Raw genomic sequence first — 24,113 nt, forward strand, 5'->3', positions numbered from 1 at the left:
TTAAAACACATAACAAGTAAAACACAAGCTCATAAGGCCTCGATCGTAAAAAACTACATTTCCGCAAAATGACGTCACTTCCGGTTTCGGGCAGGTCATGCGGTCATGTGATAGTTCGCGCTGATGGACGTAGGAAGTGTTACAAACAGCTGATGGATCGGCGAAGCGTGTTTCTGGAATATCATGTTTTTGTTGCTGCAAGTGATTTTTATGCAGTTTTTGCAAAGCTATATGTGGAAGGAAACTGTGACCGAGGACAAGCTGATGGCATAAGATGTAAGTACAACTCCTCCAGTTTCATATGCAAAAAAAATTATTGCGCTAGCTTACTTGGTTGCAGAGCTACCGGGATTTAAAAATAGTTACGCAAAACAGAGCGTGCCCGCTCCGATCGGCTGTAAAGGGTTAATGAGTACATCAAACAACACAATTTTAATTTAAATTTAAAATGAACAACCATATTCTGGCCATTTGTATAGATTTGTAAAAATGAACATGAACAGATTTTTTTTTTTTTTTTTGAATGAATGAAAAATAACTATTGAAAACAACAACTGTAAACTGATTGGGGGGGGGTGGGCTAAATGCGTCCCCGCATTGCTAGCTCAAAAGCACCACAAAACTTAATACAATCGATGATTTTAGATAAAATATGACGGTTTTTATCTACCTCTTCGTTGTGCCTTCTTAAAGCAATCCGATGTCCATCATCTAGCTGCGCCGCTATGCTAGTTTTCCCTAGCACAGCTAGCTTTACACTGTTGTCCATATGAACTCGTGAGCTTTCATGTTTCTTGATTCGTTCGGAGAGGTGCTTTAAGTCGGTTTGTCCAGATTGTGTCCACGTCAAATCACACTTGTCACTTTTGAACAGTATGGACGGGAAACAAAAAAGTGCATTAGCTGTTCCACAGCCTGTCAGCCACGACTTGCGCTGGAACCAACTCCGACAAAAAGTCCTGTTGTATGCTTTTGACTTCTCCTTCGTTGCCTGGGTTAGTTGAATTTCGGGCTTGTCAGGTCCCAACTCTTTAACTTGCAGTTTTTCTGCCATTGTCCTTCTGGCAAAAGGGTAGGTTAGAAGCGATCTAACCGAATTTGGGGGAGGCTGTGCCTCAACCGTTAACAATACCGCTGCCATCGTCTCTCTCTGACCTTATAGCTCACTTAGGCTACTGACTGAGGTAAAATTCTAGAACAGCAAATCTTCGCGCGTTTTCTGCAGGGGCGCAATTTTAAGCGCCCCCAAACCATTTAATTCAGCGACGCTGATAGGTCAAATATTTATTATTTTCCCCTGGCAACCATTTAATGATAGGCTATTTCGCTGCATATCAAGGGCGCTTTGACGAGCGCCCCAGAAGAAGAAAAACACCGTTTGTTGGTTGAACTTTAATGAGTCAGCTGGTGAAAATGTTAAAATACGCCTGGCTGTATATGGGCACACACATAGTAAAACTATCATTGATGAATTTTTTAAAAATATATATTTTTACTCCTCCACATTTGGGGGGGCGGAGCCCGAGCGCCCCCTATGGGCCAGCCGCCACTGGTAGAATGCAAGTTGAGAACATGCAAAGCAATAAAAGAAAAACTCCTATCAAGACAAGTCCTTTGATCATGAGGGTCTTCCAGCTGCCGCTCAGCAGCCAGGTCAGCCAGTCCTCTGTGTTCATGACATAGTCTTGTTGCTGTGCATTACTCAGTTGTCGTAACTTCTCCAGGGCGGTGGTCATGGTCAAAGAATGCACGTTATCTGGAATATAGGTGCAGCAAGTGGTGTTGAATAAGACACAGAGGCCCCCTCTCTCAGCGAGAATCATGTCCAGGGCGACTCTGTGTTGCATGACCAACATTCTGATCGCGTCGATTTCCTCATTCTGAGCCTTGTTTATCCATGTTGAGCTGTTCAGGAAAAGTCCAAATCGGTAGTCAAGAGTCTCGATTCTTAGCATGTTTTTTCCATTCCCGATCCATGGGAAAAGTGAGTGCAGGACTTTCTGTCCGGTGGTCCACAACTTGAACTCCGCTGGCACATCACTGCCCCAGATTGGATCATGAGGTTGCACGTCATCAGTGCTCCTCTTGCGTCTTGGTTGGTCCTGATGGAATATTCTGAATGTGTGGTCTGACACTAAAATTGGGGCGCAGAGTCTGGTGCTGTTGGGTGGGATGGTGAAGTATGTCTTTGAGCCACATGCCCAAGCTGTACCCTGCACCCAATATGTGCCATTCAGGAAGCTTGTCTGTGCCTTTCTGTCCTGCGGCATGCGGAAACTCTGGGAGCAGTTCTTGTTCATCCCCAGCTTTCTTTTGCCGTATGCGAAGGTGAAACACATTGGATGTTGTATTCCTGGTTCCCTCCTGACGTTGAAAGATTTTCCCTTGTCTTTTTAACTCAAACTTGAAGAAGAAGATGTCTTCGGGGGAACATGTTCCGCTGGTGGCTTTGTAGAATATACATAGGGCTTCGGAAAGGCTGGGTGATTTTCCATATAGGGTGGCTTGCATTGCTGTTGTTGGGAGGTGTGAACAGACGTAGCAGCCAGTGTGGTTGTCTTCTGTATGTACTCGGTTGTAGACGTACCGGTACCAGGCATTGTTCAGCCAGGGGTGGTTCTGCACTATATCCATATCCTTTAGGTGTAAGTTGTTATATGACCATTTCTTCTGCAGGTGGTGCTGTGGGTCCTCGTCTTTCCAGGTGAGTATCAGTAGGCTCTCTAGGAGCGCAATGCCAGTCATTATGAGGACAAGGTTCTTCAAATGTGGAATAATCACCTGGCTTCGCTGTTGCCGGTCTGTCGGGCGTCTCTTTTCAAGCCCCAGCGCCGTGGGCCTGTAAGACGTCGGCCAGGACCCGAATTTTAGCGTCAACACCACCTTGTCCAACAAGAACTTTTAGGTTTAATCTAAAGATATGCTAAAATTTAAAGATTTACAGACCCAGAATTCATTTTTCAAAATTTCATAATTTGTAAAAACAGAGAAAAACAAAAAAACAAGAACTTCCTTCAAGTAACTAAAAAGAAATCACAGTATAAACAATATGAACACAGAATAAAAACTCTGCAGATCTGGCTCTAAAGAACTTCCTGGATTGCCATGTGGGCTCCTAATGACTTCATCCTGACTCATTTGAGTGTCTCTATCTCTCATGAGAGATACACATACTTTCCCAGTGCTCCCACCCCTTCTGGCCCACAAACATCTTTCTTTAATACTTTTTTTACATGATGTTTACTTTGTATTTTTCTTTTCTAGGCTAAAACAGACAGAATACCAGGACTCACAGATAATTGGTTACTAATATTTTTATATTGATTTTTCACAAGGGGTCCACCTGAGACTGATTCAAGATTTGGAGTTAAATGTGCTGCTACCCTTTAGAATATTTCAATATAAAGTCGTGATCTGACCAGTGGAAAAACCAACATTGCCATCCAGCACATGCGGTGAAAATATGTACAAAGAACAAACACTTCAGTGTGTGAGAAACAGTGTTGATGAAGCATGTACCCTCTGTGTGGTTTGCTGAACTATAATAACCACAGAGCTATACCACATCCTCATCATCACATTTAGCAACTTAGCTCTGAGCAGAGGTGGAAAAAGTACAGACATTCTGTGCTTAAGTAGAAGTACAGATATTAGAGTTAAAAACATGAAGGTGATTTAATCAAAATGATGCAGACAGCATGTACAGTTATGCTTCAATCATAAAAGATATGAAAAGGGCAAATATTCAGCTTTCCATTCAAATTTATTACCTTTTTTGTTGCTTTTCCTTCCTAATTGTCATATTTATTTCTGTTCTCCATCAGGGTGAAAAAAAAGGTCATCTGAGTGCATTTAATCATCAATGAAATATTTCAATACTAAGCCTTTTTATCTGTCCCTAAGTTATTGGACTTACTGCTGCAATATTTTGTTTCCTGTCCTAGTGACTCTTTTCATCTCTTTTACAACAACAAAGCTTTATTCTTGCAAAGCAGGAAAGTTTATTGCACAATTTCTTTGTTACCATTTCCTTTCTTTAAGATCACGTGATTTCTGGTTTAAAAGAAATAAAGAATTATCAAAAGCATCGACACCAAAGGATAAGCCTGAACCCTATTTTCAGGATTTGTGAGAACTCATCCTGTTTAATAGATTTTTTTTTTTACTGTTTTCGCTTCCTGCACTGTCAGTGCTATTATATATTATGAGAATGCATATTATTGTTTACTTGTAGCAATGTTGTGGATGGTAATTTTCATACTTAGTTTACAGCAAAAGACAGCAGAAAAAAAACACCTTATTGTATGACGAACTATCAGGAAGGCAGGTTTTAAGTGTTGCATTTGCATGTTGCTTAAATTCAAAAATAGAACCAGACTTGACTGTGGTTCAGGTGTTTTCATTCTACTCTCTCACAGGCATGGCTGCTCATCTCATCGTTCTTCTTCTTTTCAGTGTGCTCAAAGGTCGGTCACAGGAATCATTAAAAGACTTCATGTTTTTCAAAGGTTAGTGTCAGTAGATGATAAAAATAATGGCTTTTAATAATTTTTAGTTTATTCTGTTTTGTACTTAACAACACTCTAAGAGTCTACATATACAAGAGACAAATGAAGGAAGAATGTTTTAATTAAACGTAACCAATAAAATACTTTGTTCCTGTTGCAGGAGTTCACAGCATAACTACAGTCAGTAAAGTATCAGTGGAAGCTGGAAAATCTATCTCCATCCCATGTCTCTATGAGTCACAATATATAGACCATGTGAAGTACTTGTGTGAAGGACATATATGGAGCTCCTGCAGCTATGCAGTAAAAACAAACAAACCAGACCCTTCAGGAAAATATTCAATCTCTGATGACAAAAAAGAACAAATTTTTACTGTGACTATAAAAAATCTGACAAATCAAAATACTGATTACTGGTGTGTGGTGGAGATTAATAATGGACCGGACTGCGGACAGTATTTTCAACTATCAGTTACCAGTGGTAAGTGCACATCTCTATTAAAATTTCAAATTCTTTACAATGTCGTTTTTTGGAAAAAAAAGAAAAAAAAAAAAAGAAAAAATAACATTTTTTAAGACTGAGTATGCACTTGTCATTCAAAGCTAATGAGAATCAACATGAAATCTTAATCACCTATATTCTTTTTATTCAGCACTGAAAAAAGTATTGGCATTTTGGGTTTTTTGCTTTCTTTAAACTGAATTTTACTTGAAGATACCCCCAGTCTCTACGTGGATCATCAGAAGATTACAGGATATATTGGAGAAAACGTAACTATTAGATGTCACCCGAGTAACTCTGGAGAAATGAAGTGGTGCAGGCTGGGCAGGAACTGTGTGACAGGATCATCTGGATCCATAGATGGTATTAGATTATTCTGTTATTATATGTTACCTTATATATGTAATCAAAGTAGTTGAATTAGAATACTGCTGTAGATCACATTATACCCTTTAATATAGAGTGTGTGAGCTGTATGTAGTTTAGTTCTCATTATACTTTTGAGTTAACAAAAGTGTGCTGAGGAGGTGCAGATTTGACCTTTGGTGAGATCGTGAGGCGAGGTGAACAGAGGACCGGTCCAAAAATAAAAAGGTAAGCACAGCCTGTTGTATTATAAATACCAAATGTGCATATTGGGCTTTCCAAATTAATCTGTTCACTGAGTTACACGTATTTTCACAGTAAATTTGTCGGTGTCTGGTTTTTGGCGCAAGATACTAACAACATAAGTTGAGGCTGAATTCCAGTGTGTTAAATAAACTGCTTCTACCGAGAAACTAATAAGACACTACGTTGAGCTAGTTGCAGTAAACTGCTTCTACCGAGAAACTAATAAGATACTACGTTGAGCTAGTTGCAGCCACTTTACCTTCCACATTTAATTTTGTCTAATACTGGCTTCTGTAGCAATAATACGTTAGAATTTCTTCTGAAGACGCGGCCATTAGTCCAGTACATTGAAGTCGAGGTTTGTTTATTTTGTTTATGGTGTCAGTGACGTCCTGGCTTTTGCCGGCTATGAAATAGAAGTTGATTTAAGGAAAAGCAGATGCTGGCTTCACGGTGCAGTTGAACGCTGGCAACGCGAGAGCGAAACACGTCCGTAGGTTTGGTTTATGATACGGCGTGTTCCGGTGGTGCGGCCGTGAAGTGCAGTAGTGGTTGGTGCTAGTTTTAGTACATTGGATAGAGGTTTTGACGGTGGTTTGTGGCGTCAGTCGAGTTTTAAGGGCTGCGGTCATAATACAAAGTAAAATTTTAAGTACATAGCAACACCTGGTTTATGATGTCAGGTATAACTTCGGGGATGCAAGCATCACTTTTATGATGCGACTTTGCCCCGTTGTGGCGGTCATAAGCGCAGAGAAAGGGGTATTTTGGTCTATGGTGCAGTGTGCTTTAAGAAGATCTAACAGTTGAGCTCAGAGGTTTCTGTGTAAAATTCCCGCTGAGGAAAAGTGTTGTGTGTGAGTGTGAAGGCGCGCTCTGAGTGAGAGTGTGTGTGAAGCTGCGAAGCGCGCTCTGGGTGCTGTCTTGTGTGTAAAGCGCGCACTGAGTGAGAGTGTGAGTGAGGCGCGCTCTGAGTGTGTTTTTTGTGTGAAGTGTGAAGCGTGAACACAGTGACAGTGACGGTTGATGTGTTTGATTAGGAGGACATTAGAGCAAATACACATTTTAGGATCAAAGGTTGATGCCTAGTGTACCTGTGGAACATTTTGCCCTAGGAGTGGCGACCCTCCTGTCCGTGGACGCGTGGCCAGGACCGGCGGCGTCCGGGTGCCGAGGTGGTGACTTGGGGAGGTGAGGGCCCCCGCATAGCTACGGAAATAACACTGGAACGGCCGTGTAATCACGGGTTCACATTTATTCCGGACTAGAACAAGACACATTTTGCGAACAAAGGTTGAGTCTAGATTAGTAAAGAAATATAAAAAGGTTGAATTCCTCGTTTCAGTGGTTGAAATTGTTGTGTGCCTGTCCCCTGACGAGTGTGAAATTAAAATAAAGAGGGAATTTGGAGCCACATAGAGATAGACGGGCATAATTGGGTGTATTACTCTGTGGTGTAATAAAAATAAAAAGGAGAGATAGTAAGAGGTGTGCAGTGGAGAATTATGGAGGAGTACAGAGAGGAATGTGTTGGGAGACTGGCGTACAGTTTACGCTGTCAAGGTAGGCGTGTTGCCTGCTTATCGGTTTAACATGTGATGAAAATGAAATTAAATAAATCTCTTAGTGTGTTAATACAGGAAGCTGCGGACCCGGACCAACTGCCCCCACAAGCACAGCGGCCGAAGCAAAATTATAGGTAATGGGAACCACACCCAGCACGAATCAGCAGCTGTGAAAAAGACAGCAGCGAGGAGAGAATTAGAGGAGAAATTAAGAGAAGTTTTAACACATAAAATTGGGGCCAACGGACTTGTGGAGGTTGGGAAGGCGTCCGGAGCATCACAACAAAAAGGTGAAACAAAAACACACACAAGCAGAGAAATCTGAGAGAAAGGCTCCTTTTAAGGTAACGCCTAGTTTGAGAAAAGATAAAATAACCTGCTTTTATACAAATGCACATACACGCAATGAAGAAACAGCTTACACTCATGAACACGTGAAGATTTTCCAGCAAGGTTAAAGAAAAATTAACATACTTAAATGATGAAGTCTATACATTACTGACAAAGAAACCCTCTGGGTTGCAGGACAACAATTTAACTAAAAAAAAAAAAAAAAGGAACACTGGTCTAACCAACCAGGCAAGACGCAACAAATTTAGTGGTTAAAAGATTCAAATTGTGACATGTTTTCTGTTGATTGATTAATAAAAGTGATTACTGAATGAAAGAAAGTTCCTTTTTGGGCTTTTAAACATGATCTTAAGAATTTTAACATATACCGGTGTTGTCCTGTCAACTTGGTGGGTTAGGAGTTGATTATATCGGGAGACAAAAAACAAAAAAAGGGGGAGAGAAGGCTGACACAGGGCCTGGCCCCATTGTCTCCCCTCTGAATAACACAGCCAACACAACATCATTTTCCTGTTCGTTTGTTTTTGTTTTTTGTTTGTTTTTGTTTTGTTTTTGTTTTTGTTTTTTCTATACATATTTAATTACAGGCTGCTTTGCCGGCCCTGAAAGCCGAGGCTGACTGGACTCCTGCTCTCCCCCATACGTGACACTGACCAAATGCTGCAACAGCTGGACCCACAACAACGACCTGAGAATGTCAACAGACCTGCAGGAATGTGATCTCAGGCAGCCGAGACGGAGAGCACTAAACCTAAGGCCCGTTTCACTACACGGGGGAAAATTCCCAGACTGCGTCAGCTGACAGAGCTGTGACGAGACGCCCGCCAAGCCCGAATGAAAAGTAAGGCCGAGCGAAAGAATGCTGACCTTGATAACTTTGCATTCACACTGTGCAGGACAGTGATGGACCAACACGGATGATCGGGTGGCGAAAAAGGGCGTGACCGAGACAAGAGGAGTAACTGAGGACAGAAGGCACCTCAGAATGGACAAAAACACAGAAGAAGATGCAGGTTTCACCTGCGGTGAACATCGACACTGGAGAAAGGACTGCCCCAATTGGGGTCAGAACCAGGACGGACTGAATTTTGAGCAGCAGCAGCAGCAATGGTCGCAAACAAACTGAAAAGGAGGGGGGCAGGACCCCAGGGCATGCTTCAGGCCGTGGTTTACCCAGAACACCAGAACAGGAAAGTGATGAACACAAACACCCACACAAACACACACATCTACATGCACTGACTCAGAATGAAGAGAAACACACACACACACACACACACACACACGTCTCCAAACACACAGATTCAGAATGAAGTGAAATACACACATGAACACGTGCACTCGTTGAGTGAGTGAGAAATGACACACACACACATACACACACACACACATTGGAATGCTGATTCACTGAGAAGTGATCCACATACACACACACACACACACACGCTGATGCAATGAAGAATGCTTTGCTTATGCTGATATGCAAAATGCTGCACACAAACATCCCAATGCATAATTTTTATGAGGAGCCATTGATTACTTAGAATGTGTTATATGTCACCTAGAAGGCATTTATGTAGATTTTAGGAATAAGGTCTAAAACGGTTTGGTTATGAAAACAATGTCTGTGCGTGATGTCTGTTTATGGCTCAAGGCCTTGACTGAATTCTTTGCTGTGCTTCACACAGCCCTGATGAGGAACAGTGGCACAGAGTGAAATTGATGAATTAATAGTGTAAGGTTAGGTTGGAGTACGGCATTTTCTGTGATTGAGTTTTAATTCAAGGAGGAACAAAAGGTGTTACGGCACCTGAGGTTCTCATTCCCACACAATATTGTCCCGGCAGGAAGCAAAATGTTCCTGTGAATTTCTGGTTGATTGTTTGGTTTTGTTTAGCGCTAGCTTGATTTTATCAGTGAGCTTTGGCTTGTGTTCTTTCTCGTAAGCGAGAGAGGATAGTTTTATGCTTGGACATGTCTGCAACGGGCCCTAGTTTGTGTTATTGTTGTTAGTGTTTTGTTGGTTATGTCTGTTTTCGTTTTGTTACAGTGCACTGAGATAAGAAAATCTGAGAGGTGTGATCCACCGGTGGTGATATGTTGATATTTTGTGAGTTTATGATTTAACAATCAGCTCTTTAAACCAGGCCTGAAAGATTGAAATTTAAAGCGCTATGAAATATTCTTACAAAAACAGTTGCAAAGTGTGCTTCTCCATGATTGTAATTGGCTTGGGAGAAATTCACTTATAGGGAACACTGAGAAGTTCTGAGTCTAAAAGGATTGCACCGAGTCAATCCGGCCCAAAAAACAACAAGGAATTGTTTTCCTTTAAAATGATGACGTCATCTTGCTGGTGATGGATGCTCGAATAGGTTGCGCGTGAGACTCCATTATCAGCAACATCTGGTATGAATGTGTATGGAGGTATGCATGTGAATGGACTGTGATGGACTGACGACTAAAAGCTTTGACTGACTTGATACTGAGACAATGACTGCACCCACTTTAGGATTAGTAAATGCCAATAAACAATTCATAAACAATTCACCCAGCCGACAAGAGAAGGGTGGATGCTTCGCTTTGTTTTGTTTTGTTTTTTCAGGAGCAGGAGGATAAGAGAGACTGGAGGAGGAGACTCTAGCTTCACATAAGTATGAACTGCAGACTTAACACTGTGGTTGCTGATTTTGAGTTACTGATGTTTGCATTAAGAAAACTGTGCTATATTAGCTGTGTTTTGAGTAAGGTATCATGTTATATTATTGGGAATGCCAAATGCTACAGTGGAGATAACTATTGATATCACTCATGACTGGAATATGTTACTATTAACCACAGCAGGCCACTGTAAAAAAGTCAATTAAATTTTATAGAGGAAAATCGCCAAAATTTAACAATACCTATGAATGACTGGCCACATTCAGAATAGAGATATGCAATAATAAACATTGGTCCACGTGATTTAGGTTCTCACTTGAAATAGTAAGTTATTAAATGTAGAATATAATCGACAGGGACATTTGATAGGATGTGGTACTGAAAAAGAACAAGAGCAAAGTAAATAAAGAAAATATTGTGTTTAGTTTGGATAAATTCAAATTAAAATGTACCATTACACTCAGAGGATCAATATGGAATAAAACATATGCAAAATTTGTAGGAAGTACATGACTGATAACTGTTCTGTCCTGAGCGTTTGTTTCCAGAGCACCCACTTGACCACACCAACAGTTTCTCGCCACCGAGGAGGGGTACTTGCAAAAAAGAATAAAATAGAAATATGAGTTTAACAAAACATTTTAAATGTAAATATCAAGCTTACCTTTCTTTTTCCATGAAATGTGCTTGTGGGCACGCCAGCCATTTTGAAAAGGTGGGCAAAACAATTGGCAAGGCCACACCCCCACACGTGTGATATAATTTTAAAGGTACTGTTGCCCTCTCTAAGAAACATCAGGACTTAGAGGAGTGGCAAGTAGAGTATGCGAGCTACAAGCAAAAACTAAAATGTGTACTACAGTGTGCAAAAATGAAATACTGGGTCATCAGGGGGACATGAGGGACATTTATAAAACTAAAAGTCCCACTAACCTTAAAGTGCACTTGAAAAGCTCACACAAGAAGGCTAACCTAGCTTACCTAGAAGACCTCATCAGGGGGAGCACACTCCCCCTCCTTGAAGAGCTCACCCACTCAACCCGCATCCCCAGAAAACAGCTAACCCCAGATAAGGCAGCGTGATGTATCCCGAGACAACAGGACTGGGACATCTAAATAAAGGTGTGAAACAATCGCCTTCAAAAGATTATCAATTCACTTCAACCAAAATTAGGACCACACGGTGCGGCAAGAGTTAATAGTTATTAGTCTCAACACCCAAGGATAACCAGAAGAGCATGACTGATATGATGGAACTGGGATTTTGTTACACTTAATTTTTGCAAAACACAAATTGAAACTAAGGATTTTCAGAAAATAAAAACTAAACTAAACTAGCAAACAATTGGTAAAAACTGATTAAAACTGATGAAAATTGCAAAACTATTACAACCCTGGTCCAGACTAAGATGGTGTTGGACATCTTCAGGGCAGAAAAGGGTTGGTGTGACCAAGGTGTGGTTTGGCTTGTTGTATGTACATTTCAAAATGTTACAGCTCTGGATGGACCAGTTACCAGGGCATGGAAGGATGACAGACTTTATTACATGAGGAGAAGGGACATTTTCGGGATCGAAGATCCTCAGGGATGACAAGGCTGGAGCAACGGTACTCGAGAGAAGAATTTCTGATACTTTCTGAGATATGATGTCACCAACCTTCTCTTTTAATTGTCTAGCTCCAATGAATTGACACATGGGAGTGTGTCAAAAAGGGGGAGTTGAGTCCGAACATCAAACAATGGTTTTATGAACATCTGATGACGTTATTTCTGTGTTTAATAATTTAGCTATGGTAAAACTTAAGCTTATAATGTGTTAGACTTAGAAAGGGTTCACTAATTTTTGATTTCTTTTACACACACATAGATTATGATTAGAATAGGTCCTGAACATAATATTTTAAACCAAATTTGAATCATTAGAACAACAATGGATAACAATATTAGATTATCAAGGCTAGGGAGAGAGGTGTTTTGGTTTTCTGTCTTTTGCAGAGAAAGGAAGAGACACCAGACGGGGACACGGAGATGTGAGGACCCTTCACAGCAGAGACAGATGTAGGGACAGCCGAGACAGCAACTGGGGTCAAGTGTCATGACGTTTGGGCTCCTGGAGAAGATGGATCCCACAAACACAGCGAAAACCAGGAACACCAGACCAACGAGGTTCGAGAGGCTCTTGGCAAAAAGGGGGACACGCCGGTGATCCCAAAACACACAGATCCTTGTTTGAAATCGGGGCAGAATAATCCCCAGAACTGTGCAATGACTAAAGGGTGGTCTAACCCCGGAGGTCGAAGAAAGAAGCTGAGAATCACCCAACTGGAAGACACTGGTAGCTGCAGCAATAAAAATAAAGGTTAAAAGCTCCTTAGACAGAGGTTCTAGTCTAAGTACATTTGAAAGGTATAAGGGGGCATTAAAATGGGAGTGGAAAACTGGAGCACCAAAATAAAGCTGTGGGAGAATTGGGGAGTGATGGGAGAGTCATCTGTAACTGCTGTTATGGTTGTAAATCTAACTTTGCTTGCATCTGAACTGCGTGAACACAGAGGTCATCCCACATATGGTCCACCCGTTAAAGGGGGACAGAGGGCCTCAGGATCAAGAAAACTTGGACCTTGCGACCCTGGAGTGCATGTTGTAAGTGATCTCTTTCAGAGATCAAAAGGGGGAATTATTAGATTATTCTGTTATTATATGTTACCTTATATATGTAATCAAAGTAGTTGAATTAGAATACTGCTGTAGATCACATTATACCCTTTAATATAGAGTGTGTGAGCTGTATGTAGTTTAGTTCTCATTATACTTTTGAGTTAACAGAACATATTCACATATTAGTTCATTAGATAAATGTGCATCACTCTGTATCCTTGATCTGCTGGGAATGTGTTACACTGTTTTCTTGACATGCTTAATTGTTGAATCATGAAGAGAAGGTTGTAAGCAGGAGACTCTGTGTCTAAAGACAGGGGAGATAGATAGACCACATTCCACACCCCCACCTTACAGAAAGCAGAGAAACAACTGCCGAGGTCATAACTTAGGCGCTGTAACAGAGAAAAAATGTGATGTTTTGGCTTTTACGACTAGCTGGGGGCCACTAGAGACTATAAAAAGCTGAGCAACCCGTCACCATTTTGAGACATGTGCCTGACCCTCTGGTAGCATCTCTCCCGTCCGGACGTTGTAATGCTCTGACTGTTGAATTGTATGGAAATAAATGATTGTTGATTGAGCATTTATACACCGAGTATTGTCCTTCCTTCAGCCCAAAGATTCAAAGAATTGGGAGATTTCGACAATGGAACAACAGTGACCACTCATATGAGAGACCCAGATGTTTCCACAGTGACCATGACTGGACTAAGGTCAGAGGACAGTGGCTGGTATTGGTGTTCTGAAGGGGACATTCAGATACCAGTATATTTAAATGTTACTGAGAAACCGATTAAGAGTGAGTATTGCAAGTTATCAAAGATTTTACATGTAAATGAATTCAATACTTTTATAAATATTTGTACTTTAGGTTTGTAACTGTTACAGTACTCTTGTTATAATGTTCTACTATGTTCTACTTCTATATCTACTACTCATACTGTTGCCATAAGTGAAACACTTATCAAAATGGAACAATTCTACAGTACAAGAAAATAAAGAACACAGGTCAGATATTTTTTTATATTTATTTGCAGTATTTAGACGTAAAATATTTTAAGGGATTATGCATACAAATTTTTACGGACACTATTATTACTTGTTAAAGTAAACTAAATTATGTTCTCAACCTGTATGTTGCAGAGCTTCATATGACACAAAGATCCTCATCATCCCTCTGAGTGTGTTGGTCTTGATTTTAATTATGGTGTTGATCTGGTTTATACTGAGTCACAGTAAGTCTTAATGGAGCTTGATTTCAATCCACACTAAATTTTCTAATGAATATTAAGAACTGAATTAATAGTTAGGTTATTGAGCATTGTTACAGTGAGTCAGTAACGGCAATTTTGTTTTGCTAGAGAAGCGCAAAGTAGAATTATCAGCGACAGCAATGGTAAGTTATGCTGATTTATTTCTCTGTGTGCACGGTACATGATACTAAAAACATATTTATGGCAGATGTTTTAATTGTGTTATGTTCTTCAATGAAGACTGGAGAGGATGTAAGATACTCTGAAATTGGACTCAAAGAAAATAGTTCACCCAGGGTAAGTGCCATCAAGAAATCAAGTTTCCAATTTTCAGCAAAGATTTCATCTGAGTGCTTGCTACAGATCCAGACTATTTGATAATGAAAATCCTCATAGGGTAAACTGTTCTTGTGTGTGTGTGTGGGGGGGGGGGGTGGGGGGGAGGGGGGGGGGGGTTACAACTCACAAAATAAAACAACATCAGATGAAATGAGAGCATGAGTCACAAAGCTGTATTTTGCTTCTGGAGATTCAAACCTCTGTGCCTTCTTGTTCACTTAAATATTGGTATTTTATTAATTTTGGCACCCTGCGCTTGCTACAGGGCACTCAGTGTGTCTAAATGCATTGTATTATGCTCATTTCATACAGGTGGACAAAGAAGTGATATACTCTGAAATTAAACCTAAGAAAAAAAGTTCAACCAAGGTAACCAACTGCAGTGCTATCAAGAAATGTTTACAATTTTCAGTGAACATATTGGCCATCTGAAAATATACAGTAGGTGTAGACTTCTTGATGCATGCTCAATCATCCAGGTAAGTAAATCTCCAAAAGTCGATTCTGTTCATGTGGACGTAGCGTTTTCAGTGGGAAAAACGTTTTGTCACTCATCCAAGTGACCTCTTCAGTCTCAGCTGACTGCAGGTTTCCCCAACCTTATAAACAGTACATTTGCATAATGACCGAAACTAGAAGGAACAATGGGCTGGGAGTTCAGTTCCTTGACCACTAATACAAATACTCATGACCATTGATCAACAACCACCGATCAAAGACCGCTGATCAATGGCCATGAGCACCATTCACATAGAGTTGGGGAATGGCTGCAATCACAGCATTGTAAGATGGCGAAAGATGTACTCTTAGGCCCCCTCCTCGATTCAGAAATGGTCTTTCCCTTTTCACGTAAATGTCTCCCATTACTGATGGAAATCTCACAGTCTAAGAAGGCTAACCTGCCACTTTTCATATCCTCTCTGGTGAATTTGATGTGTCAGTCCACCGAGTTAATGTGATCTGTGAAATGTGGTACGTACTGAGATTTAATTTTCACCCAGGTGTCATCCACATACCTGAACCAATGACTTGGTGGTGTAGGATAACAAAGCCCTCTTTTCCACTTCGTCCATGTACAAATTGGCCACGATGGGTGAAACTGGGGAGCCCATGGCACACCCATGTTTCGGACTGCAGAACTGACCCTTGTATGTGAAGTAGGTGGAATGAAGACACAGTTCCAAAAGCAAACACACTCGGTCGATGCTGAGGTTGGGGTCATCCTGTAATCTCTAACGAACTACCTCCAACGCTGACTGGGATGCAAGTGAAAAGAGATATAACATCGTACGAGACCATGGTTTCATCTGCCATCATAGTGACATCTCTCACCTTCTCAACAAAAGCCAAGGTGTTCTGGATGTGGTGTTCAGAGCTGCCTACCAGCGGGGTGAGATTCAAAGCCACAAACTTAGAAATGTTATAGGTGACCGAGTTGATCATACAGACAATTGGTCTTAAAGGTGCACCCTGTTTATGTATCTTTGGTAAACCATACAGACTTGGTGTAGACTCCCCTGGGTGCAGCCTGTGGTATGAGGTCCGGTCGATAGCCTTGTCTTGTTCTAACTGCTTCAGACAGTCTATCACCCTCTTCCTGTAACCACTTCCTGGGTCTCGTTTCAGGGGCTCATAAGTATTTTCGTCACTGAGCAATGACACAATTTTCTCATGATAGTCTTTCTGGTTTCGCAAAACTGTGCACCTACCCTTGTCTGCCGGAAGGATGATAATGTTGTTGTCATTACTAAGTAATGTGAGTGCCTTCCTCTCCTCCATGGTGATGTTGTCTGCTGGGGGCTTTGCATTCCTGAGAGAGGCCCAAACTTTCGTCTGTAGTTGCTCTGCTTCTACTTCTGCAATATTGTTGTTTCGACATTGCAGTCAGTTTAGACCAGGGGTGCCCAATCCCAGTCCTCGAGATCTACTATCCTGCAGCTTTTAGATGCATCCCTACTCCAACACAGCTGAATCAAATGGTTTGATTACCTCTTCAGCATGCCATCAAGTTTGGCAAAGGCCTGATAACAAGCCATTCAGTTGATTCAGGTGTGTCAGAAGAAGGATGCGTCTAAAAGCTGCAGGACGGTAGCTCTCGAGGACTGGGATTGGGCACCCCTGGTTTAGACTGAAGAAGTCAAAGATGAGTGACGAAATGTTTCTCCCACTGAAAACGCTAGGTGCAGATGAATAGAAGCAACTTTTGGAGATAGGTTTAGTCTATTAGAGATTGATTACTAATATGTTACCTCATATAGTAAACTGTTCTTGTGTGTATTTTATAACTTGTAAAACACAGCAACAGCTACCAGAAGAAGACATAATTCATAAAGCTACATTTTCCTTCTGATAATTTAAACCTTTAACTCTTATAATGAATTTAAATATTGATATTTTTCAACAACACTGACACCTTGCAGTAGTACTAGAGTGCTTCAATATTGTAACACACTACGATTGCAGATTTATATATAGGAATACTTTTTTCCTTAAAGCTCAACAGAAGTGTAAAGTGCTCACTTTCTATTTCTGTTTCCCCCTAGAGTTTATTTGCTGAATGTGACGTGGAACTCACGTATAGTTCTGTTGTTAAGAAACAGCGCATTAAATGGGTAAATATTAAAAGACCTGAAGCCAACCACACACTAGATGTCACTTCCCTTTATCTCTTAATTTGTTCAATTATTTTGCTTGTTGTCCTAGTGTTTCATGATTTCTTTTTTAATTTCGTCACATTTTTCTTAGCTTTTTCCCTAATTGTCCCATTTGTTTCTGTTCTCAAACAGGATGAAGGAAATTATACAGAAGTTTCGGAGCATTAGAGCATATTAGCTAACAAGCGTTGAAATGTGCAAACATTAAAATCTTTTTGCAGTTTTTACTTTTTTATCTGTACCTATATTACTGAAGTATTGTCAGATAAATGCTGCAATGTGTCAGGTTGTGATGTAGTAGCTTTTTTCTTCTCCTTTTAACTGCTTTGTAACAAATTTTATTCTGCATAGCTGCAGATTTATTCAAAGAAGCATTGGCCAGTTTGCTTGTTCTTTTTCAAGATCATTGATGTGATTCTTAGTTTTGTAATAAAAAGGGATTGTAATCATCAGCATCAACATTTCTATTTGTCTGTTAGATATATTATGTATCATTATGTTTATGAATATATTGTTTGTGGTTTGTATCTATCGATCGATAGATAGATCAATAGATAGATGCCTGTGCACTGCCTGGATTGACTACAAGAAGGCCTATGACTCGATGCCCCACATCTGGATCCTGGAATGCCTAGAAATATACAAGAACAATAGGACTCTAAGAGCCTTCATCAGGAACTCAATTCACGGCTCTATTTTGGGTCCCGCCCTCTTCGCACTCTATTTGCTGCCATTGGGCTCCATCTTCTCGCGGTACAGCATTTCATTTCATTGCTTTGCGGATGATCTACAGATTTATCTACCTTTAAAATCAGGATCGGATCAACCGCAGCTCTTATTACGCTGCCTTGACGACGTTAAACAGTGGTTATCATTAAATTTTTTACAGCTAAACGAAAACAAAACTGAGGTTGTCATTTTTGGCAATTTCAATCATATCGACAGCACGTTGGGTACCCTCTCCTCGTATTGTAAAACACATGTAAAAAACCTTGGAGTTTACATTGATGGTTCTTTTAAATTGAATAAGCAGGTGAGTGCAGTAGTTCAGTCCTGTTTTTTTCAGCTAAGACAGCTAGCCAGGATAAAGCCATACCTTCCGGCTGACGTCTTCGAGCGTATCATCCACCTTTTTCTTACTTGCAGATTGGACTACTGCAATTCATTGTATTATGGCCTAGATCATGCCACCATCCATCGCCTTCAGATGGTTCAAAATGCTGCTGCTCGCCTGCTAACCGGTACCAAACGGAGAGAGCATATAACCCCAATTTTAGCCTCTTTACACTGGCTCCCTGTCCCCTACAGGATCCAATTTAAACTCTTACTTTTTGTTTTTAAGTCACTCAACGCCCGAGCCCCCCCCTACTTGTCAGAGCTCCTCTCTGCCTATGCTCCAGGAAAACCCACGAGATCTAGTTCAAAACTATTGTTGTCCATTCCACGGACTAACCTCAAATTTCGTGGTGATAGATCCTTCTCTGTGGCAGGTCCCAGACTTTGGAATAGTCTCCCCTTTAATATTAGATCTGCTCAAACTCTTGAGCAATTTAAATCTTTACTAAAGACACACTTTTACGCTCTGGCTTTTAACACATTATGACCCAAGCATTTTGGATTTATCTGAATTAGTTAGTATTGTTTCAATTCTTCTATTTTATTGTTTCTATTGTTATTATTGTATTACACTGTAGTTTTTAATTTTATTGTTATTGTTAAGCACTTTGTGCAGCATCGGCTGTTGGAAATGTGCTATATAAATAAATCTGACCTTGACCTTGACCATCAAGTGTGGGATCTACCAAGGAGATGCTCTGTCCCCACTTCTGTTCTGCATAGGCCTGAACCCCCCCAGTGAGATCATCACTGGCTATGGATACCGACTACGGAGTGGAGCAGTTGTTAGTCACCTCCTCTACATGGATGACATCAAGCTGTATGCCAAGAGTGAACAAGACATCGATTCACTGATCCCCACCACCCAGATGTATAGCAATGACATCAGAATGTCATTCGGACTGGAGAAGTGTAGCTGGATGATAACAAAGAGAGGGCAAAGTATTCAGAACTAAGGGGATCGAACTACCAGAAGGCAACATTGCAGACATAGAGGACAGTTACAAGTGCCTGGGGATACCACAGGCAAATGGGAACCATGAAGAGGCAGCTAGGAAAGCTGCAACCACCAAGTAACTGCAGAGGGTCAGGCAAGTCCCGAAGAGTCAGCCGAACAGGCTATTAACACCTACGCTCTGCCCCTGATCAGGTACCCTGCTGGGATAATAAGCTGGCCAATAGAGGAGATGGAAGCCACTGACATTAAGACCAGGAAGCTCCTGACCATGCATTGGTCACCCCAATTCCAGCACCCTGAGGCTGTATGCTAAGTGGAAGGAAGGAGGCCAGGGAATGGTGAGTGTCAGTACCACAGTCCAGCATAAGACAACAAACATCCATGAATACATAAGGAAAATGGCTCCAACTGACTGCATGCTCAGTGAATACCTCAGGCAGCAGAAACCCAAGAAAGAGGAGGCAGCTTCATGGAAGGACAGGCCCCGGCACGGTACGTACCACTGGCAGATCAAGAAAGTGGGTGACATCCAGAAGTCCTACCAGTGGCTAGCCAAAGCTGGACTGAAAGACAGCACAGAGGCACTAATCATGGCAGAATAGGAGCAAGCTCTGAGCAAGAGATTCATAAAGGGTGAGGTCTTTCACAACAGGCAAGACCCCAGATGCGAGCTGTGTAAAGATGGCCCTCAGACAATTCAGCACATAACAGCAGGGTGCAAGATGCTAGCAGACAGGGCATACATGGAACGCCATAACTAAGTGGCCAGCATAGCAACATCTCAGTCTCGACAGTCTCGGTCGTTGTGCCCTTGGGCAAGATACTTCACCCGTTGCCTACTGGTGGTGGTCAGAGGGCCTGGTGGTGTCATGAATCGCTGTGCGGCAGGCGGGAGTTGGACCCAAAATGCAGGACTCACAGACTCGAGGGAATGAACTCAAAACACAGCTTTATTTGCCGGTAGAACAAACATACAAACTAAACTAAACTGGGAAGCCACAAACTAAGAACTTACAGCGAGACACAGGGAGATCCACACACAGCATGAGGGACGACGTCACGCCGAACAGAGGGAGACGCAGACAGAAATACACAGAGGGTTAACGAGGAAAGTGGGAACACACGGGGAACACAGGTGACACTGATAATCATAACGAGACAGGGCGGGGTGAACTGAACATGACATGTACAGGCGTGAGAGTCACAAAGTAAACAGGAAGTGCACAGAGGTTCAGACAGGAGGAGAGAGAGCACGGGGAAAACACAGACATAACGGGCTGGGGAAACATGGAATAAAACATAAGGAGAGACAAGGGCTCACAGATACACAGAGGGGCACACAGGGGGTAAAAGCCATGAAGGGAAAACACTTAGGGAACAACACAACAGGGCAACTCAGAAAACATGGCCTAAATAAGGAACAAAATACAAACATACAAGAAAACTAAGAACACTGGGCCAACATGGCCCAGGACCATGACAGGTGGTGCCAGTGTCCGGCAGCCTCGCCTCTGTCAGTGCGCCCCAGGGCGGCTGGCTACAATGTAGCTTGCCATCACCAGTGTGTGAATGTGTGTGTGAATGGGTGGATGACTAAACGCGCTTTGGGGTCCTCAGGGACTAAGCAAAGGGCTATACAAATACAGGCGATTTACCATCTGTGCCGAGTATAACATAGAAGTCCCGAGGTCAAAATGGGTCATTCAGTAGCAATACTGAATGACAGCAACACCAGGAAGAATGAACACAAGAAGCATGAGAAGTACCAAGGGCTCAGAGAAGAGCTCAAAAAGATGTGGAGGGTGAAGGTAACAGTGGTCCCAGTGGTAATCGGATCACCAGGTGCAGTGATTACCAGGAAAGTGGCTCTAGCAGATCCCAGGAACAACATCAGAGATCTCTGTCTGGAAGAGCGCAGTCCTAGGAACAGTTAAGATATTGCGCAGGACCCTACGCTCCCATTTCTCTGGTAGATGACCCGAGCTTGAAAGATAGACCGCCCACAGGGGCAAGAGGGTAATTTTTCTTCATATATATCTGAGCAGTTCCTATAGGCTTAATATTTATCTGGCCTTGTACTTTTGTCCATATTGTATATTTTCTTAATTTAATCCAAATAGTAACTTCTTGCTGTTATGTTTTAAGTAATTCAGTCCACATTGACTTTGCACCCAGTAAATTACAGCTAATTATGTCATTGAAGTAACTAATAATAAGACCATACCTATGAAGAACTAGTACCAAGGCACATATGAAGTGTTGCATTTTCTATTGCATGAATTAAAAATAGATCCAGACTCGATGCTGGTTTATGTGGTGTAAGTCTATTTACTCACAGGTATAGCTGCTCATCTTATTGTTTTTTTCTCTTCAGTGTATTCAAGGTCAGTCAAATGAGCTGTTTAAATACCTAATGTTCCACAAGCTAACACCAACAGATGATAATGAAGATAACAATAAAATCCAGTAATGTGAAGGAAGAATTTTTAAGTAAACATAACCATGAAAATACTTGTATTATTATATTTGTTCTTGTTCCAAGAGTTCACAGCATAACTACATTCAGTAAAGTTTCAATAACAGATGGAAAATGTGTCTTCATCCAATGTTTCTATGACTCCAAATATATATACTTGTACTTGTATAAAGTTCTTGTATGATGGATATTGTTGGTAATTTTGTCTAATCAGAAATGTAGTGCATTTATTACGTGTATGTAGTTGAGATCAATGGAAGGTCAGATGACATGAAGTATTGTTATATATGTGGCACCAGGTGTATCATAAGTATATTTCAGTATATTTTACATAGACTATTATTGTTGATGATTTTTTATTTTACTTTTTTTTTTTTTTTTTACATTTGTTCAGAGTAAGAATGTTGTAGAGCTGAGACAGTTACACAAACCAGATTTTTATTTGATCTTATTTTATTTTTGCTCTAAGTTGTTTTCTTTAATTAATGTTTTTGTTGTTTTCTCTTTTTTGTTTTTTTTCTATGATTATATTATGATTATGGATTTACCTGTTTTGGTGCAAGACTAACGGTAGGATTTATAGAGAGTTGTCCATCTCTAGAAAGAATGCACCCTCTCCCTTTAATGAAACTATTGGCTGTTACTGGTAATAGGCTGCTACTAGTCCTACTGCTGGTGTGAAAGAAGGATGCAATAAGGCTCCATCTTGTGGTGGGTTTGATATGTAGTTAGACATTTAATTTGAGAGAACTGAGTGACATTACTAATTATGATTGAGTGGATCTGCTGTATGATTGAGTTACTGAGGGGGGTGGGCTGAAGAATGGCTGCTCACAAGGGGAGACCCAAATATGATATCTACATGAAGGAATGTTCATTTATTTAACATTTCTCCATGAGCATGGTACATGTTACCAGCTAATGTCACATATGCTACTAAAACCATCACTAACTACTGCAAGTGATTATAAATTCTACATTAATTCCAAATATCAGTAAATTTTAATACCTGAAGACAGAGAAGATACTTTATTGTCACAAGAGGTCACCACAGCAGTTGGCACCACATGTTTGATTTAACAGAAATTCATGTTGGATTTCTTTTCTGACATAATCTCAATGAAGATTTGTGTTTTTAGATGGAACTGAATCAGCAACCTTTCACTTGCCACATGAACATACTGTAATATGGACCCACTCTTAGAGAGAGAGAGATTAGAATACATTCGATTACTATACTAATTACTGCCTTTTTTAAATTGTAGATACTACTCATACTATATGGGAGACAGCATATTTAAAAAAGGGGCAACCCAGCTCGGATATCTTTTGTATTTTTCTGCATTATTTCTTTGCATTATTCCAGTTCCCTGTCCATTACTCTGTGGACAGGTAACTGTTCTTCTAATGAAGTGTCTCGTAAATGTTTTACTAATGTAAAGAGACTACATTAGAAAAAAGAGGTTTTGTCTGAATTCAGATATGGAGGTAGAGAGGTTAGAATAATAAACAAAAATACAATGAACCCAATACATATAACAAACTGTATGAACAGTAACAGCAACAAGATCTCTAAAGTAACCAGTACAAAATACAAAGTACCAGAATGACAACCGAACCTATAGGAAATCAAAAAATTTATATAATATAAATAAAATATAAAATATGATATAAAGAATCATGGTTGAACAACACCACAAATAAACCAGAATAAAGACTTATAATGTAGATATCTAGGACAAATGTCAGGGTCTATGACAACTACACTGACAAACACAAAAGTGATTTGTTATATGACAGAAGATTTAAAAACCAAAAAAACTTCACTGTGACAGTTAAAAACATGACATGTGAGGTCAGTCATTACTGGTGTTTTGTGGAGTTTCAGGTACATGAACACCAGACATGGAAGACAGGCTTCGTCTGTCTGTCACCAGAGGTAAGACTTGACATTTCAAATAATCAACTTTCATAGACAACATTTATACATGTTATAGTAAAAACATTTAACAAGTGTTGAGGGAGTTAAAAAGGAATCATATATGAATAATAACACAAAAAAGTTCTACTTTTTTCCATTAAGGTTCATCCAGTTTCTATGTGGATCACAAGAATATTACAGGGTTATTACTATTATTATAGGGCTGCATAATAATATTCAATATTTAGTATTTACTGTTATATTCACATAGATTATCATGATGATGTTGTTTATTATATTGCTCTCTTTTTTTGTTTTCTCTTTTTGTTTCTCAACAGGTCATCCAGGTGATTGATATATGTATGTTTTGTCTGTTTGTTTTGTTGGTTTTTTGTTTTTTGCCCTTTATCACTGTTCCTCTTCCCCGCTGTTTTTCTTTCCCTACCTCGTTCTTTCTCCCTTTACTTTCCCCCAGTCATGTCTGTCCCATGTGTAGTAAGTGAAAATAAAATAAACAATAAAAACAAAGGTAAAT

At 40.5% G+C, this 24,113-nt stretch overlaps 1 protein-coding gene across 1 annotated transcript; it reads left to right on the plus strand.

The window, feature by feature from the left end:
* Window positions 1-4,326: 4,326 nt before the first annotated feature.
* On the plus strand, window positions 4,327-17,559 carry LOC147316130 (uncharacterized). The gene is made up of 12 exons (XM_086260185.1): window positions 4,327-4,508; window positions 4,669-4,989; window positions 5,224-5,398; window positions 6,306-6,384; window positions 13,468-13,660; window positions 13,848-13,869; window positions 14,005-14,096; window positions 14,223-14,257; window positions 14,355-14,411; window positions 14,766-14,822; window positions 16,997-17,065; window positions 17,240-17,559. The coding sequence occupies exons 1-12, from the start codon at window positions 4,421-4,423 to the stop codon at window positions 17,273-17,275; spliced, it is 1,224 nt and encodes a 407-aa protein (XP_086116311.1). The 5' UTR covers window positions 4,327-4,420; the 3' UTR covers window positions 17,276-17,559.
* The last annotated feature ends 6,554 nt before the right edge of the window (window positions 17,560-24,113 follow it).

The sequence above is a fragment of the Aulonocara sp. 'chitande type north' Nkhata Bay genome, linkage group LG13, assembly GCF_057382095.1.
Source record: "Aulonocara sp. 'chitande type north' Nkhata Bay isolate Kocher_YH1m ecotype deep benthic linkage group LG13, A_spYH_male_GT1.1, whole genome shotgun sequence".
NCBI classification, from domain to species: Eukaryota; Metazoa; Chordata; class Actinopteri; order Cichliformes; family Cichlidae; genus Aulonocara; species Aulonocara sp. 'chitande type north' Nkhata Bay.

What these genes read in the sequence shown, in the direction of transcription:
- LOC147316130 (XM_086260185.1), top strand. Translation starts at nt 4,421, where the DNA reads ATGGCTGCTCATCTCATCGTTCTTCTTCTTTTCAGTGTGCTCAAAGGT. An exon ending in CAAGAAAATAAAGAACACAG is followed by an intron (nt 13,870 to 14,004) that starts GTCAGATATTTT and finishes TGTATGTTGCAG; the next exon opens with AGCTTCATATGACACAAAGA. An exon ending in AGAAAAAAAGTTCAACCAAG is followed by an intron (nt 14,823 to 16,996) that starts GTAACCAACTGC and finishes GTTTCCCCCTAG; the next exon opens with AGTTTATTTGCTGAATGTGA.